Source organism: Molothrus aeneus, chromosome 8 (assembly GCF_037042795.1).
Source record: "Molothrus aeneus isolate 106 chromosome 8, BPBGC_Maene_1.0, whole genome shotgun sequence".
Taxonomy (NCBI): domain Eukaryota; kingdom Metazoa; phylum Chordata; class Aves; order Passeriformes; family Icteridae; genus Molothrus; species Molothrus aeneus.
The window spans coordinates 19,779,161-19,797,920 of NC_089653.1; the positions used below are offsets into that span (position 1 = coordinate 19,779,161).

The 18,760-nt window shown below is 36.7% G+C and overlaps 1 protein-coding gene across 1 annotated transcript in view; it reads left to right on the forward strand.

Annotated features, from left to right (window-relative positions):
- Positions 1 to 15,578, forward strand: part of TNKS2 (tankyrase 2) — a 28,726-nt gene extending 13,148 nt beyond the window's left edge. The window contains exons 12-27 of the mRNA XM_066555152.1: positions 159 to 330; positions 980 to 1,059; positions 2,027 to 2,172; positions 2,577 to 2,742; positions 3,025 to 3,244; positions 3,642 to 3,751; positions 4,442 to 4,630; positions 5,389 to 5,641; positions 6,269 to 6,351; positions 6,787 to 6,907; positions 8,819 to 8,916; positions 9,564 to 9,638; positions 10,617 to 10,722; positions 11,354 to 11,540; positions 12,901 to 13,057; positions 13,353 to 15,578. Of these exons, the coding sequence (XP_066411249.1) occupies positions 159 to 330; positions 980 to 1,059; positions 2,027 to 2,172; positions 2,577 to 2,742; positions 3,025 to 3,244; positions 3,642 to 3,751; positions 4,442 to 4,630; positions 5,389 to 5,641; positions 6,269 to 6,351; positions 6,787 to 6,907; positions 8,819 to 8,916; positions 9,564 to 9,638; positions 10,617 to 10,722; positions 11,354 to 11,540; positions 12,901 to 13,057; positions 13,353 to 13,415 (2,226 nt within the window). The 3' untranslated portion in view covers positions 13,416 to 15,578. The remainder of the gene's footprint in view (positions 1 to 158; positions 331 to 979; positions 1,060 to 2,026; positions 2,173 to 2,576; positions 2,743 to 3,024; positions 3,245 to 3,641; positions 3,752 to 4,441; positions 4,631 to 5,388; positions 5,642 to 6,268; positions 6,352 to 6,786; positions 6,908 to 8,818; positions 8,917 to 9,563; positions 9,639 to 10,616; positions 10,723 to 11,353; positions 11,541 to 12,900; positions 13,058 to 13,352) is intronic.
- The last annotated feature ends 3,182 nt before the right edge of the window (positions 15,579 to 18,760 follow it).

An 18,760-nucleotide genomic window follows, 5' to 3' on the forward strand; every position in this document is an offset into this window, starting at 1 on the left:
GAACTGTTTTTGTTTGAAATGTCATCACCTTTGGAAATATACTAAATATGTTATTTTTATTAGTGTAAGGATGCTACTCGTGAAATGTTCCCAGTCAGCAATGAAAACATCTTAATACCAACTTGATGGTGGTATTTCTTGTCTGTGTTATTTTTTAGGTTAATGCATTAGATAATCTTGGCCAGACCTCTCTTCATAGAGCAGCACATTGTGGTCATCTTCAGACATGCAGGTTGCTGCTGAGTTCTGGATGTGATCCTTCCATCGTGTCTCTGCAAGGCTTTACAGCCTTACAAATGGGGACTGAAAGTGTGCAACAGCTACTACAAGGTATGCTGAGTTATTCAGCATCCACTGAGGTGCTTTGTTTTACTTGCTGTTCCAAGTGCTGCCAAAGAATAGTGAAGACTAGTCAACAAAAAAAAATGTTCTATGAAAGACAGTTCTAGGTGATGTTTTACTTCCTACTTAACAATATCATTTACTTGTCTGAATAATCAGATATGAAGATTTGTGGTATAGTCACCTGGAATAATTTTATTAAAATCCTGACATAGGGTGGGGGGAATCTTGAAACTAGAAAATGAGTTTCTAAAACACAAAATGCTTGATTTACATTTGTGAGTGGAGGCAACAGTTTAGGTGGATTTTCAAGAGTAAGGTTTGGACATTATAATACATACATAAACTTGATCTGGTCTAATTCTGAAACAGAAATAAGAATGCTTTGTTGGTTCCACAATATTCCAAAACATACAGGAAGCATGCTGCTGAAGTTAACTTCCCATTAGCTAATGGTTAAACACCATTAGCTCTAGCAGCTATAGTTGTAGATAGTAAACAGAGACAAAACTTGTCAGTAATTAGTTAACTTTATTTCAAGGATTTCCCTTTAAAAAAGCTCAAGTTATTTCCTGTCTTAACAAATTTCTTCAACTGCCTACACTTAACCTGTCATGCAATCTCATTTATTTTGCAGAAGGTATCCCATTAGGTAATTCTGATGCAGATCGACAGTTGCTGGAGGCTGCAAAGGCTGGAGATGTGGATACCGTAAAAGTAAGCTTAAACCTCTCCTTAAACAGAAGAGGGAATTGGTCATGGTTTAACCTCAGCCAGCAACCGAGCCCCACACAGATGCTTGATCAATTTCCCCCCAGCAGGATCAGGAGAGAATCAGAAGGGTAAAAGCTGGAAAACTCGTGGGCTGTGATTAAGGCAGCTTAATAGAGAAAACAAAAGCCACGCGCACAAGCAAAGTAGAACAAGGAGTTATTTCACTACTTCCCCTGGGCAGGCAGGTGTTCAGCCATCCCCAGGAGAGCAGGGCCCCATCTTGGATAACAGTGACTTCAGAAGACAAACTCCATCACTACAAATGTTCCCTCCTTCCTCCTTGTTCCCCCAGTTTATGTACTGAGCATGATGCCATCTGCTCTGGAGCAGCCCTTTGGTCAGTTGGGGTCACCTGTCCTGGCTGTGTCTCCCCCCAGCCTCCTGGCCAGTGCAGCAGCACGAAAAGGCCTTGGCTCTGTGTGAGCCCTGCTCAGCAATGACAACAACATGTCTGTATTATCAGCCCTGTGTGCAGCACAAATCCAAAACACAGCCCCACACCAGCCACTGTGAAGAAAATTAACTCCACCCCAGCCAAAGTAGCACAGAATTATATGCCAGTGTATAATTTCTCAAAGCGAGCAATCAAACAATCCTTCACTGACTGCTTTAGAATTATGATTGGTCCTAAAACCTTTGTATTGCACAATTACTACAGATTGCAGAATACAATATTTATCACCTCCAGATGCCTTATATAAAAAGCATTAATTGAAGTTAGAGGTGTGGATATGGGGGCAGGTGGATTTTTTCCTCAGGATGAAATCTGTAAAAAGTAAAGACTGTAAAAATACTGTTTCTTTATTGAAAACAGTTATGCAAAATTAGATGTGTATAACAATATTCTATGACTAAATTAGAAGTGTCAACACTACATATAGTGACATGTTTTGTTTGGGGAACTTCACAGAAGCTGTGTACAGTCCAGAGTGTGAACTGCAGAGATATTGAAGGACGTCAGTCTACACCACTTCATTTTGCAGCTGGATACAACAGAGTATCTGTTGTGGAGTATCTTCTTCAGCATGGAGCTGATGTACATGCAAAAGATAAGGGGTAAATGCTTGAATATGTATTTTCTTGGCAATTGTAATTGGTTGTATCTATCAGCTTTTGAATATTGCTAGCTGATAAGCATCCCGTTTTTCTTAAGACGTATTTTTATTTTCATGGAAACTTCTGTTAGAATGAAGATGTTAAGAATATCCAAAAGCATTTGCAGTACTTAATATTAGAGCATCAAGAATTTCTCTGACCTTATGCTCTTACTTCTCTTTAATGCCTCGCTGATTAAGTTTTTACTGCAGTAGGGATTCCTACTGTATTAGACTGTTGGGGGAGGGTAGGGAAATAATTTGTTAGGGTTTGATATGGTCAAAGATGCATTTATTTTATGTTTATATTGTTGTTGAAAAAATACCCTGTTTTTAAAGAGAGTTTTTCTCTTCTTCTGTTTCCAGAGGACTTGTCCCTTTACATAATGCCTGCTCATATGGTCACTATGAAGTTGCAGAGCTGTTGGTTAAACATGGTGCCGTTGTCAATGTAGCTGACTTGTGGAAATTCACTCCCTTGCATGAAGCTGCAGCAAAAGGAAAATACGAGATTTGCAAACTCCTGTTACAGGTATTACATATGCTGGAGGGAGGTACATTTCTTTCCTGTTCACTTTCAAAGTCCATTTAAGTTTCAGAAATTGATTTGTTGTTTCTAAATTATTGTAGTTAAATGTTTTTAGTAAAAGGGATACTGTTAGTACCTGTGTTGGCCTTTTTCACACAGCAATTGGAAGGCTCTCTGCAGGATTCCAATATGTGTCAGAATACTTGCTCAACAAGGCATTAGATGCCTAAGATGCATCATGTTTATTCTACTGACATCCTTACCACCTGTTTTTGGTGTGCACAGCATGGAGCTGACCCTACAAAGAAAAACAGGGACGGAAATACTCCTCTAGACCTTGTTAAAGATGGTGATACTGATATTCAAGACCTGCTTAGAGGAGATGCAGCTCTCCTAGATGCTGCAAAGAAAGGTTGTTTGGCCCGAGTAAAAAAGCTCTGTTCACCTGACAATGTCAACTGTCGGGACACACAAGGACGGCATTCTACACCACTACATTTAGCAGGTCAGTGCTCTAATTAGCTAGTTTGCTTGGTTACTAATTACTGTGGCTGAACTTTCTATGTCTACACAAGTTGTAGTGTAGCCTCAAGCTGGAGGATTCTGTACCTTTTCTTTAAAAAAATTAGATTCTTATGCATATTAATTTTGGGTTGCTTTTCAAACTGTTTAATTATTTTCCTGTTCTGTCTAGCCAGAGGGGGTCTTTTATTGTTTATTGACAGGTTTTAAAACCAAATACTCTTAAGGTAATGCTGTCCTTCATAGTAGGTATTGCACTGTCTTCGCTGGGACTGACAATTTAATTTACTTTCAAGTAATTTAAGTTAATTATTAACTTCTCCACAGCCTGTTGGGGATGGCATTTTAATTCTATTCATTCTGTCCTTCTGCAATTCCAGCTGGTTACAATAATTTGGAGGTTGCAGAATACCTGTTGCAGCATGGAGCAGATGTGAATGCACAGGATAAAGGAGGCTTGATTCCTCTGCATAATGCAGCATCTTATGGGGTAAATAGCTCAAACTTTCCAAGACTTTATTTATTTTTTTTAAAAGTACATTTCATTGACAGCATTTTGAGCCTCTGTAGAATGCTTTTGCTGTTGAGTTATAGTATAATCTTATTTGTAAGACACAGAATGAATAATTAGATCACAGCTTATGTTGTAGGTAAAGACTCATAAATTTGTAAAGTCACGAATGGAGTTTTCTGACCATGAATGCCTAAAAAGCCAGCAGGCTGAAAGGTGTTTTGTAAAATGCCTTTCCTTACCTGTGCCAGTCAGATTTTATCAAGAAGATCTCACTTTCACTTATATGAATGCTGTTGAGACAGCAGTTGTTTTTGTGAACTTCCTGAATCTTTGTCCCTGAATCAAGTCTTTAACCAAAACAGTTGGAGAACTTTCCAAACTGGAAGTTCAGAATCAGGCTTTTTTTCCTTCAGATTCCTCTGGATTTGGAATTTTGTTTTACTCTATCCTTTTTTCACAAGAGAACAAATCTTACTTATCTTTTTGCTGATATGTCATAGATGAGGAAGAAAACGCCTTGCTTTAATACTTTCTAAAATAATAATTAAATTCATTCTAAGAAAATTCAGAATTATTCTGATTACAGAGAAATAACAGTAATAGTTCTGAATTATTTTAGTACACTGTGGTATCTTGGAATTTAACAGGTGTTTTTAACTTTTCCAGCATGTTGATGTAGCAGCTTTACTTATAAAATATAATGCATGTGTGAATGCTACAGACAAATGGGCTTTCACACCACTTCATGAAGCAGCCCAGAAAGGAAGGACTCAGCTCTGTGCCTTGTTACTGGCACATGGGGCTGACCCTACTCTGAAAAACCAAGAAGGACAAACACCATTGGACCTGGTCACTGTAAGTGATGGGGCTCCTCTTGGGAAATCCATACTTACTTATGTGTGACACCTCATTTAAAACTATCCTTTAAAAAAACAGTAATGCAACCACTTCTGCAAAATTAAAAATACTGTGGTTTCTGTGGGGTTTGTATATGCCTGGCAAGGGAAGTCAATAGAGCTTTATAAATTTTCTTTAAATAATTTCTTGCTTTAGGCATCTTATTTCAGTATGGACTAGGGGTGAAAAAAACCTCAGAATGCTAACAAAGTGAATTAATGGCTCTAATCTGATGCTTTGAATTCAGAGCTTATAGTTTGACTAATACAAAAATTATGACAATAAAATATAAGCAAACTTTGTAGCAGCATAAATGTAAGAAACTATCTGTCTGTTAAATTCTTAGGGGTGTTCTTTCTAAGTATTATAATGTAAATAAAACTACACTTAGACAAACTGTTTTGTTTCATAAATTCTTGTTGCCAGTAGAAGCTTCTGTTCATTTTTCATAGCAAATTAATTCTGTTTAACTGCCGTTACATTTTTTTAGAAATGCTGAAGTCTTTACCTTTCTACAGCTTTTACATATAGACATTTTGCAATTTGATGTATGCTTTTGGCAGAAAAGACCATTTGTAAGCTGCACTGTAAAATGCATTTTCCCAATATTATTTTGCAGTGTACTTAAGAAATCTCATATAATGATAGTGCATTCTAGGAAAAAACATTGTGCAAAAGTGTTTCTCTGTTTTAATGAGTTGTTTTCTGCTCTTTAGGCAGACGATGTCAGTGCGTTACTGACTGCGGCAATGCCTCCTTCTGCCTTACCGACTTGCTACAAACCTCAGGTTATAAGTGTGTCTCAGACTACAGGTTCTGCAGCTGATTCCCTCTCTTCTGTTCCATCCAGTCCATCCAGTCTGTCTGCTGCAAGTAGTCTTGACAACTTGTCTGGTAGTTTTTCTGAACTTCCCTCTGTTGTTGGTACAAACTGTGCAGAGGGAGCTACTGTTCTGGAGAAAAAAGAAGGTGAGGCTTTTTCAGGAGTGAATTTCTTAACAAATGAAGCATTCAGGAGCATTTCTTAACAAATGGTGAACACAAAGGTGTCAAGTTTCCCATACATTCATAGAGGTATTATAGCATACACAATAGTTAGATTCCTTATTATGTCATTAATGAGGAACAGAAGTCTGAAAGTCTTGCAGTATAAGATTATACTGTTTTCCCCTTACAGAGCCTTTAAATTTGTTTTTTTGCTGAACAGAACCAATATGGTGAATTGTGTTTTAAAAGAGAAGTCAAATGAAATTTGGCTGTATACCAAGCAGTATTTTACTGCAAACTTTATCTAGTTTTTAAGAGGCTGTTCTTAGATCAGGTATCATAAAAAGGTTATTTCTATGACATTTCACTTGTCAATATATTTTCTGTAGTAATGTACATTTCTGGTAGCTGGTTGCCTTGTTGTGTGGCAAAGACTGCTCTTAGGGATGCAGAAGAGCAGATTAGTTTATACTGGTTAGTGATATTTAATATTTAATCTACATCTGCAAAAGACCAGGAATTTCTGCTTCTCTCATAGCTGCCACAGATGTGTATGCCTTATTTTACAATACAGGTATGAATGTACATTGTGTTTTTCTTCTTACTTAGTTTCAGGTGTAGATTTTAGCATTAATCAGTTTGTGCGGAACCTGGGCCTTGAACATCTAATTGACATATTTGAGAGAGAACAGGTAAGTGGTTATATTTATTTCCAGATAGTCTGGGCTAGAAAGCAATGGAATAAATAGTGACTGGTTAGTATAATGTAATAAGACAGATTTTCAATGAGTGACAGTCAGAATGAGTTGGATGAAGGAAAGGACTGTAACTGGATTTTTAATTGATATATTAAAAAATGTATCTTAAAATATATGCATATATATTAACATATGCATAACACGTGCAAGCAATGCAAGTTACAATTTGTAGTTTGTAGCATGTTTACTTAAGACAAAAAGTTAGAAGAAAGCAGTTGAGTAAAAGTAAAATATGTAAATAATACACTGAAGCCTCTAATGTTCCTGTTCTTTTCACACTTGCTTTTTCTCATGGCCATTGTGAGGTATATTTTCACTGTCAGTGGCATTTGTTCTGGTACAAAAACCATGGTCTTGCTTTAATTATAGATAACATTGGACGTATTGGTTGAAATGGGACACAAAGAATTGAAGGAAATTGGCATTAATGCTTATGGCCATAGGCATAAAATCATCAAAGGAGTTGAAAGACTTATTTCTGGACAACAAGGTATATGCTTATTTTAAATTATCACATAATACTGCCTTTACATAATCAATTTTTATGAATTACTTATGTTATTCCAAATTGTATCTCATTAGAAAGAATGGGTAATAAAACTTGACCTAGAAAATGGTAAGAATGTCTTCTGACTGGAAACTTGGTTTTTTTTATTTTTTTTACTTTTATTTATGTTGTGAATTACTGTGAATCTTGACTTTCAGTGCTCTGATTTATTTTTTTCCTCTGTGGTCACTTTTTTTTGTGTACTTAGGTAAAGTGTTGACTTAGTGCAAAATGTTTATAAGCTCTTTGAGATAGGGAATATTTGTCTTCATCAAAGCAGAGCACATTCTGTTGATGAGTTCAGGCCTGTTACGTCCTGTTTGTTGGGTCCTGCCACAGAATGCTGTCTGCTCACTCAGAGAGCAGCTGAAATTCTTACACTTTTCTTTAAAAATAGAATTGGTGTGCTTTCAGTGAACCAAAATTAACCTAATTGCTTTGTTTAACAACTTTAGTTTGCATTGAAATTACTGCTAAAGCCTCTTTAGTTGTGCAGGACTGTTGATACCAGCATGGTCCCAGCAGTTGTAAATTCATCATCATTCAGTATGCTTCATGTAACTATGGCTGTGGAGAAGGCAAATAAAACCCTCCAAATCTCTTTTTCTTCTTTGACTCCTTGAAATATCACTTACTGTTGTATTGCTCTGTTTCACAGAAATGAAATAAATTAGAATTGGTAGGATTTTTTCCCTTCCTGATTCACCATTTGTGAAATCTCATTCTAAAATTTTCACTCCATAGTAATGAGTCACTATCCCAATCTCTGAATTACTTTTTGCTCCTTAAAACAGTAAGAACCAACCCTAAGATAATTCTTTTCCTGATAATGAAGTATTTAAGTGAATCTGCATAATTTTCTTGTAATTGTCAGGTCTTTCTGGACAGACTCATGAGTAATTTGGATAAAAGTTAGTTTTAAGGTGTGATTTCAGCCTTGTGTCTTGTTTGAGTTCAAAGTTTACATAGCCACTAACTGTATACTTTGCCTTTTAAGTAGGCCTGATGTATTTTTGAACATATGTGTATTTGTACATATGGCATCTCTTCCTGAAGTATAACCATTGTTTTGAGGTTAGTAGTGGATGAGCTTTATTTTGGTTCTTGCCACTTTGTTTCTCCTGAGCACTGTTCCAGTTGCACACTGCTAACGTGAGGCTCCAGACTGTGCATGAATCTGTAATTTCCACTTTCCCCAGATTATTCCTTTTAAAGAGCTCATGGCAGACCTAGTGTTTAATTCTGGTCACCTGTTAGTTGATGCACACAGTCTTCATATTCTTATATCCAGTAATTACGCTCCCATTACTTGCCAGTTATGCCAGTTAGAGTGCAGTCTGTCCAATGCAAACTAACATTGGATTCTTTGTAAAATTCCAAATTTTTTTGCATATTTGGAAAGATAGAGAGGTTTTCTTTTAAACATTCCATATCTTTTAAGCTTTCATTACAAGGCTCAAGCATTTTGGATTGACAGACTTAGTTCTTTGTCAGTTCTCTCTGCATGACCATGGGAAAAACACTCCTACTAAATTAGTGCTTCAGGTTGCTCTTCCCATTCATGATGCCACTGCCACCAGTAGTTGTGGACTCTGTACAGGGAGTGGTTGCTCACTGTGTCACTTACCTAGAGTTGAAATGAACTCTGAAGTAAGCAAGTGTTTACAAGCATTTCCCCTGTTGTGTGTATTAGTATACTGAGCTAAAGCATGAATAAATGGGTTAGTGCATCTGAAATGATGATTCTTGCCGAGAGAAGATCAGTGTCCACAGATCAGAGAAAACAGCTGTGGTTTCTGAGACTGTGTTTTATTACATTCACATGCATTTTGCTGTGTTTTATTGCATTCACAGGACTGAACCCGTACCTGACTCTAAATACTTCTGCTAGTGGAACTATTCTCATAGACCTTTCCACCGAAGACAAGGAATTTCAGTCTGTAGAAGAAGAGGTAAATGCCATTCTTTGTATTCTCTCAGTATTTTTGCTATTGCTGCTAAAGAATCAGATAAGGAAGCATTGCTGGACAGTTTAACAGTACAGTAAACGTCACTAAGTTTAAGTAAAACCTGCATAAGGATACTTCAGACTCCCAACTTTGACTGGACCACTTATAATCTGTGGTCATGATGTCTGTAACTTTTTTCTTTCTTACATTATTATTGCTTGTAGTATTTTTAAAACCTGTACTATATATCAAATATCTTCAATATAGCATAAATTCTGTACTACCAATTAATTGCCTGTTTGTCATAGACAGTTTTACATCACTTCCTTTCAAAGTGCCGTAATCACACAAGGCAAAATTCTGAACAAATACAATTTTAAAGAGATTAGTCACGATCTTCTCCAGTTTGAAGACTAGACCATGGAGCAGTAAAAATACTGTTTTGATTTTTTTTAAATCATTAAACCTATTCATGTGCATTCACAAAATCTGGCATTACTTAACAACAAGTCACCTAAAAATTTCTCTTATGATTTTTAATTGTGTTAATAATACATGATTCATTATTTTCGTTACTTGACTTGTGTAAAGGGAAACGTGTTGAAGATCTTGTGCGGGAATGTCATCCTCTTTAAATTCTCAATTTTCAGATGCAGAGTACTGTCCGAGAGCACAGAGACGGAGGACATGCTGGTGGAGTCTTCAATAGATACAACATCTTAAAGGTGCTTGAGTTTTTTGTGGCCAGTGGTTTTACATGTTTGGAGCTTTGTCTTAAAGTAACGTATCCATAAAATGTTCTACACGTGTTTGAGTTCCATAAGGTGACAAGATGTGCCTTTCTGAGACATGCACAGGATAAAGATCACTTTCCAGGGAAATTCAAAGACTTAATTTATATGGAAAAGCTATTTATGGGTTAATGGTCAGGAAGAAATTGACATAGAAAGATGTCACTGAAAACTGGAGAATTTTTGAAGGAAAAGGCAGAAGGTTTTATAAGAAACAGAAGAGGGTGTCTTTTGAGGGAGAATGGCAGGAAAGAAAGAGAAGAAGAAAAAGCAAAACTTTTGAACTCTTATTTTGGCTTGATTTAACATCAAACAAGTGTAAAAAAATAGGCAGTAGATGAGTTTAAATAATCTAACGGAATTTTGGTTTGTATTTATCTGGCTTTCCCTCTGAAGTAATGGTAATTTTCATTAATATCATAAATATTTTGATTTGCAAGTAAGTACTACTAAGTTTAATTCTTAACTGAAGTTACAGTGGAATTGCTATGCTATATCTACATGCACAAGACATTGCAATACCCAGCATACCTCTGCAGGGAGTATGTAATTTACTTTCTTTTAGAAGTGCTTCACAAATCTTCATGGAAGACATTTCTTAATTTATGGATTGATCTTTTTACTAGTGATTCAGCATCAAGAAAAATTGTGACTGAGCCTGTTAAATTTAAATTAGAGCATATTTAATTTAAGGGTTATTAACAAGGAGCTCTGTAACATGAATTGATTCTTAAGTATATAGCTATTACTTACTTGTCATAAAACAACAATCAATTTGTGTTTCATTGAGGCCTAAGAAAAGTATTCTCATTGCAGTGGCAGTGTAAATGTAGTGTAGTGTAGTGTAGTGGCTATAGATTATCTGTCCAGTGAAGTGAACTGAGATTTTTGGTGTTATTTTGACTGTTTCAGATTCAGAAAGTGTGCAACAAAAAACTATGGGAAAGATACACACACAGAAGGAAAGAGGTCTCTGAAGAGAATCATAACCATGCCAATGAAAGGATGCTGTTTCATGGTGAGAATTTGAAATGCACTTAATGAACTTATTTCATCATCAGCACTCTTTATTGGAGGGTTTCTACTGTCTCAAACAAAGTAAATTTCCTCAGTGGAAGTAGGTTCCAGGTTTTACATGAGTTTTTTATGAGCAAGTGTTTGTGTATTTCACAAGGGATGATACAATGTACTGTATTGTTCTTCTGAAATTTGCATCTCCTTGTCTCTCCCCAAAGGAGACTTCAAAGGTCTAAGTGAAAATATTTCAGTAATTATGAATGAAGATTAAGTAGTGTGCCTCCTCGAGGAGGCTGTTTTGGCAGCTGTATGACCAAAATGATTAAAGGTCAGACTTTATTCTGTTAAGGATTGTTTTGGGGTAGGATTTTTTTTGTTTGTTTTCTTGGTTTTGTAAGTTGACAAGTTAGTTTTGTTAAGCATTCCAAAGATAGCTTATCATTAGCAAGGTAAAGCCATTTGAAGCCTTTACTGTACACAAATACAGAGTTTGTCCTGGTGAGCGAAGTTCACAGTGCATGCTCACAAGGAAGGCCACATAGTTCCCGACACACTGGGAACAAGTGTTTGAATTGTGACACATACAAAAATGTGTGTACTGTCTCTTCAGTGTTTTACTTTCTTTCTCTTAGGCTCCCCATTTGTGAATGCAATCATTCACAAAGGCTTTGATGAGAGACATGCCTATATAGGCGGCATGTTTGGAGCTGGGATTTATTTTGCTGAAAATTCTTCCAAAAGCAATCAGTATGTGTATGGAATTGGAGGTGGCACTGGATGTCCAATCCACAAAGATAGATCTTGCTATGTTTGCCACAGGTAAGTCTCTTGAAAGAATCTGGTTTTGCTTTTTTATATTGTGTCCTAGACTATCAATGCAGCAGTCTCTCTCTGAAGAAGGATTTTCTGGCTAACCAGACCTTCTCAGTACTCTCTGTGTGCTGGGCCTAACAGAAACTTTCAGAAAACTTTTGACATTTCAAAGTCCTAAAGAACCTTCAATCATCTTAATGCATTTTACCATATCTTTTCCCTTAACTTAGTGTACAAATCAGACTTAGGAAGCCAGAGAATTAAGAGGATCTGCTAGATGCTTATGTGAAAGATGCAATATGAGAGTTTAGTTCATTGTCTGTTACCGGGAAAGGAGAAGTTCAGAGATACTCAGATGCAGTATTTCTTTGAGGAGGATGTACAGTCAGCACTCACATCACTGCTTTTTCACACACTGAAACAGAGATGTGGATTTGTGGATTCTGCCACTAACTGAGTTCTTGAATCCACTTTTCAACAAGAACACCTGTTACCAACACCATCAGTTCAGAATAAACTCTTAGGTCATGGAGTCAGTTTTGGTGGTGGCAGTCATTTCAACCAGAAGAATATTTAGTTTTTGTGTGCATGCTGTTTTACATTGGTAAAGTCATCCTTCCAGTATCCTTCTTTGAGTCTCTCTCCCTTTTCATGTTGCTTACTCTTCTGTGGGACTCTCAAATAATGGGGATCATCTTCCAGAGTTACAGAGGATGTCAGTCTTGTCACGCTTTTTAAAGTTTTGAATAAGAAGGGATTTTTAGTTTGTCTTCTGCAAAGAGTGATAAAAGCAAAAGTTTTGGCAGAGTGAGGGTGATACATAACCTTGGTCTATAAAAATGCCAGGATTCCATTGTCATTGCAGTAGGTACATGTATACAGAAGTAAGAGCCCTTGTCGAGTCTTTTAATAGTGAAAACAGCATGACAAACTGACAAATGCTAGTCTGAGGTATTTTGCATTGACCTAGAGTTTGCACTTGGCCTTGATGTTGACTTGGCCTTTGGATACAAATCTAGCATTAGAACACTTGTGAATTATGTTGTCAGGATGAATAATGGGTAGAGGGGATAAAAAACTTCTTCCTAAAACACCCAAAAAATTTAAAATAAATAAGTAACAGGCAAAGAAAAGGTGGTGGCAATCTCTGAGTACATTGTTAAGCATGCTGTTTCCAGTAACTAAGATAAACATTTTTCCATATTACTACCAACCCTTTCCTTGGACTAGAGCTTTCCAAAGTGAAAGCTTTTGTTCAGCAGAACAGAACCTGAGAAACTTGAGCTATGAAAGCTGACTGAAGTGGCTTCAAGGTTCAGAGTCATAAGCATTATGCATTCATGGTCCTTTTTCCCTTTCAACACAGGCAGTTGCTCTTCTGTCGTGTAACATTGGGCAAGTCCTTCCTGCAGTTCAGTGCCATGAAAATGGCTCATTCTCCCCCAGGACATCACTCAGTGACCGGGCGGCCCAGTGTCAATGGATTGGCATTGGCAGAATATGTCATTTACAGAGGAGAGCAGGTAAAGAGATTTTGGGTTGGTTTCACAGACTCTCTTTTGCTTTTTCAAAGGCATGTCATGCATTGGGGTTTTTTTCCCTAGGTTTATGGGTGCTAGGGCTTGATTTTGTTTTTGAACAAACTCCAGCTGTGGTTGCAGGTGAAGGATGCATGTTTCCTGAATGATCCAGGGATTTTTACCTTTGGTGTTTTGCCCTTTTTCCCTTTGGCATTAATTTTTTCTCCTCCTTAACAAACATTATTAATTCATCCAGAGAATCAAATAATAATAAACAATGTGTGTGTCACTTTTCCAGGCTTATCCAGAATACTTGATTACTTACCAGATTATGAAACCTGAAGCCACCACTGAAGCTTAAGACAAGTTACTCATGGGAAACCATCAGACTTTGGATGTGAAGATACCAATGGCTGCCATCCCAATAATAACAAGTTTTTCAACAAAAACTTCCCATTCCCAGGTGGTGTGGTAGCAAATGTGAACAAAATATACCAGTTTTGACTTGATAAAGCTTTAATAATGTACAGTATGTTTTTCTAAAATTTCAGAAATGTCCTCTTTTTCAGCACTTTAACAGATACCATTCCAGGCATAAACTGGGGTTTGGCTGTACTAAATTATAAACAAAAATTAACTTGAAACAATGGTTTTATACAATACTGCATTCAAACCTAGCAGAAATTGTAATGGTCTATACAGGAACTCATTTTACTAATATTGTGTTCTTTAAAACACTGCATTTACACTGAAAACGTTTTCATTTGTAAAACTGTAAATAAGAGCTTTTGTACTAGCCTGGTATTTATTTACATTGCTTTGTAATATAGGTGTTTTAGAATTGCAATCTTGTACAAAATGTTCTTTCCAGATGTTGGTTTGTTCATCTGTGTTTTCTCATGCGAGATAGATTTGAAAAGTCAGGTTTTTTTCAGGTTTTATCACTTAATTGTGGGGGAGAAAGCAAATTTTATCTGAAGAGGCTTAGAAATATCCAATATTCAATATTTAGATTGAATACACAAATTTTTTGTTCTGTATTTTTATTTATGAAATATACATTCCTGAGAATGATGGGCTATGAAAATAGAATGTTCCAGACAAATACTAAAGTGGTTTTCCACCTACTTCCTAGAGTTGCATATTTTATTTCTGTAAAATGCCTTTTGAAGTTTTTTATTTAACTATAGGTATAGTTAACTTGTATCCTCACTTCAAGGCTAGTAGACCTTGCAAGTTACAGTTTTAGTAAATTATTTTCTTTGAATGTAGATGGAAAATTAACCTCAAGAAGTTCTTTCTTGAGTTTCACTTGCTTACATTTAAGCCAGGAAGTTAAATAGTTTATTCCTAATATGAGGGCAAACAACTTAGTCTTTTTATATGCTTTTTTTGGTAGATTAATCTACCTGTTGGTGCCCTCAGAATATGAGCATTGCAAGGTGGAAATGTTAAAAGGCATCCTCTCATCTCCTGTGTCTCATCCATGTTAACATTCAAGCTGTGGTTGAAGCAGGTGTGTAGGAGTGTGTTTGTCTGCTTTCAGCTGCGTGGAACTGCTGCGGCTGCACCTTCTGCTCCCAGCTCAGCCAGCTGGGAGAGGAGGAGCAGCTCTGCCACAGCAGCAGCTGCCTTTGGTAGCCCTGCTGAGGCCCCTTGGGCAGAGGAGGAGTGCAGAAGGTACAGCCCCTGCCCAGGTGTCACTGGGGGCTCCTGGCTGCACCCACCCGCACTGTCATAGCTCTCGTGTGTATTCTGCTTTCCTGCCGTCTGCAGTTTTTACCTACATATTTCAAAAATATGTAAATACCAATTATAAGTTACTTGGGGTTAAAGTGGGTAGGAGTATATTTTAGTTGTTTAATATTTCTACATACAGAACACTGTCCCAGAAGACAATTTGTTTGCAGGGCATGTTATCTTACCATGGTTTTAAATGTAGTAACTGATCAAGATAATGAAATCCTCTTGCTGATGTGGTGGTTATGTGATTATGCTCTATGTAAAAATGTATTGAACCTTACCCAGTTATGTGAGGAAACTGAATAAGATTGCAGAATTCTTGCAGAAGGTAATATTGGCTATGAATAAAAAAGGCTTTGATTTTTAGGTACTTTCTCCCAGCATGTTGCCTGTTCCTTAGGTATAGTAATGCTGGAATTTGTGTTCATGCAAAATCTGTTAATTATGTTTAAAACTTTTTTGTTATTGCTAAAATGCTTCATTCTATATGACTGATCACCTAATGTCTTGTAAAATATTGTGGTATGATAGCATTTTAAGTGGTACCACAATGTTGGTTTTGTCTGTTTGGGGATTTTTTGAGCTGTTTTTTTGCATGACATACCTTGCACTCTGAAGATGGAAGCTGTAATGATTTGATAATACTGACTGTTGAGGTGAACCTTTAATCCCTTGTGCAATTAGTTCTGCTTTACTCATCTTGAAGTGTCTTTACATGTACTTGTATGACATTCCATATCCATTTAACACTAAATAAATTTAATTCACTGGTTTTCTGGTAGCTTGGGAGTAATTACAGATGTAGTATGTTAACCCATTGTTTTAAATGTAAGCATGCACAATGCTGTAACAAACTGCATCACTGGAGGCAAAATTAATTACATTAAGTAGAAGAGCTTTTAATGTGGATGAAAACCTGTAAATACTGTGAAAACTTGTAATTTTATATGTGGCTAACTAACAGCTTTAGCTAGTAGTGAAAATGTTTTAGTAATAAACCCGGAAGTCAGCTACAATTTGTGCACTTCAAACTCCATTATATGGTCCAGAACTGAGAAAGAAAACTTGTTTACATTGGTTTGGTAAAATGAAAAGTAACCTGAAGAGTCTTACTTTCAGATAACTGCATGGGTGTTATACATACCTGAGAAGCAACAGAAGGAACTGTTTAGATCACTGGTAGTATTGCAATCAGTAAGTAATTTTATTTCAATAGGACCATTTATATGGTGGTAGGTTTCCAAAACCAGGTTTGTATACAAGACTTAAATAGACATGAGCACTAGAGGGCAGGACAACAAATGTTTTCTAAGATCAAGGGTAATGAAAATCTTTAAAGGGTCTTGGGAACATAACTTCTGATAAAATTGTTTCTGAAAATTCCACCTATCTGGGTTGTAAAAAGTTAACTTTCCATTTTGCATTAGATTTGGTTTTGTTTAATTAAATAATTAGTATAAAAAGAAATTATACAACTAACCAAATTGGAAATATTAGGATCTTTTATTAAAAAATTTACTCAGAAGTTAAACTTTAGTTCTTAGAAATCAAAAAACAATTCAGCCACACTCTTCTCTTATATAATTGAAAAAGTTGATTACCCATACAATGCATGTTAGAGCTATGTTGGCACTCATTTAGAATGCAAATGACAAAAGTGTATAAAGGAATTCCCACTGTCCTTTCTACCCTGAACTTGCTCATTAGCCATGTATGTGTATCTGTGCATACACACACTCTTGCTCAGTCTCTGAAAGAAAAAATTAAAAGAAGTTTTGAAGGTGTTTTTTCCTGCAGAACATCATTGTCAGTGAGAGTGCTGCAGCCTAGGAGCCATGTCCCCTTCTTTGGCCCGTCTCCTGAACTTAATATAATAAAATGGGTTTTCTCTTTCACTGGAAACAGCCCCATGGGTGGCTTTCCTTCTGCCTTCCAGTTTAAAAAAATAGAGACTTGATTGGTACTGAGCTGAAGGTTGCTTTCTTGCCTTCAGTGACCTGGCAGTGAGGCTGACTGAGGCCTGCCCTTCTCTGGTTCTTGGAGCTGTGCTTAAGTTGCAGAAGGAGGTGGAGGTGGTGGTGTTACCGTGCGGGGCATAAGGGGAGGTGTGTCCCTCCTCTTGTCCCAGTGCAGCAAGCATAAGCAGTGGTGCTTCTGAGAGTATCAAGGGGTTTCTTCCCTCTCCCTGTGGCTCACTAGATCAGAAAAAGCTACAGGCAGCCAGAGCAGGACACAAAAGAAAAAGCATGTAGGTGATTGGTTTGAAGATAACAAGTTCTGCCCTAAAAAGTGCAAGGATGGCAACTGAGAGAAGACAGACAGGAGGGAGAGAATAGAAGAAATAGTAACCTGTAAAAAAAGAAAGGCAAATTCTACACACACTGGAAAGGCATGTTAGGAATAACAAATATAATTGTTGGGAATGGCCAAAGTACTCATGGTATATCAGCTTCCCAATTTACATTTGACATAAAAAAGCAAACAAACACTGATGTATGGACATTATGAGGCTCTTTTTGAGAAGAACACACGTTTTAGAAGGGGAAAATTTGCAGCCAATTCAAAACATTAATGTTAGACCTGGTGAACTGTGTGCAAGAAAAGAAATAGGGTTTGAATACCAAAGGCAAATGTCCTGCACAATAGATCTTCGAAACTTTTGAAGCGTTGATTTTTGAAGCGTTGATTTATCAGAGGCAAGCTGAAAACCCCCTGGATTCTGTATAGTGGTAAGATGTATATGGGAAGGTGGGGATTTTAATGCAGCCAGGAAATTCGAAGGAAGTGGTGGTGAGATCCATCTCTCCATCTGCAATCTTGATAAAGCTGGTTCATTTATGACTGTGTTTCAGCTGGGGTCTTCCTGAGTGGCACCAAAGGTGATTGGGGTGGCTCCTGACATGTGCAGTGACACAGCCAGGGGAACACCTCCTTGCAGAGTTTTTAAGGTAGGACCATTCGCAGTTTTCAAAAGACCATGAAGTATTTGCAGACCTTAACATGTAAAACAAATGTGAATTGTTTAAGGAGCAGAAGAAGATGCACCAGTGCCTAAGAATGTGTGATTGAGGCCTTTTATAGTTAGAAAAGCAGCTTCGTGTCGCCTGCTAACATTGTGTACAGAACTGGAGTGGTACATGTGGGGAAGGGTTAGTATTGAGTAGTTGATAGAAGTAGCCTGTGAAGTGGATTGGGAACTAGTTGTTTTTGTCAGGGGCAGAAATGCCTGGCTTTGTGCTGTCCAGCTGCTCTTCAGAAAGGTAACCTTTGCCAGCAATGCATTTGGAAGCTTATTTCACAATAAATTTATTCATTCATATTTATTTATTTATTTCACAAGAAATCTATTCAATTTTCTGGGGCTGTGGGCATCATAGATCAATAGATGTGTACAGAAATAGAATTTCTTACTAGCCTGATAAAGAAGCTGGTAATTAAATTAAGCAGGTAAATAAATTAAGCAAATAGTTTGGACTCAATCTTCAAGGGCTTTTCCAATCTTACTGATTCTGTGATTCTATGAAAGGTAAAAACTGATTTTGTTATAAAAATGAGTAATAGTAAATCAATTAGTCTATATAATATTTATGACCCAGCTGAGGGGAATATTGCATCTAATAGCTTTTTAGTCAAAGTAGAAGCTGACAGCAGTCACATTAAGTATTGTGTTAATTAATGATAGAGTTAGCTACTAAGCAGTCCAAAAGTGTCATCTTTAAATAAATAAACCTGCATATGATGACTGATCATGGTCCCCTATTTGAAAGTATTTTACTGAAGCATAGCAAACATGAGATAAACTAATTAGATTTGAAATTAAAGAAGTTTACTTTGAATAATAAGTATTCATTAGAGCATTTGTTTCTATTGAACAAAGTCTAATTCAGTATTTAGGGAAAAAACCCACTTAGCAGTTGGGTACTAAAACTTCAAGATTTAGAAATAATTAAAAAACACATAAAT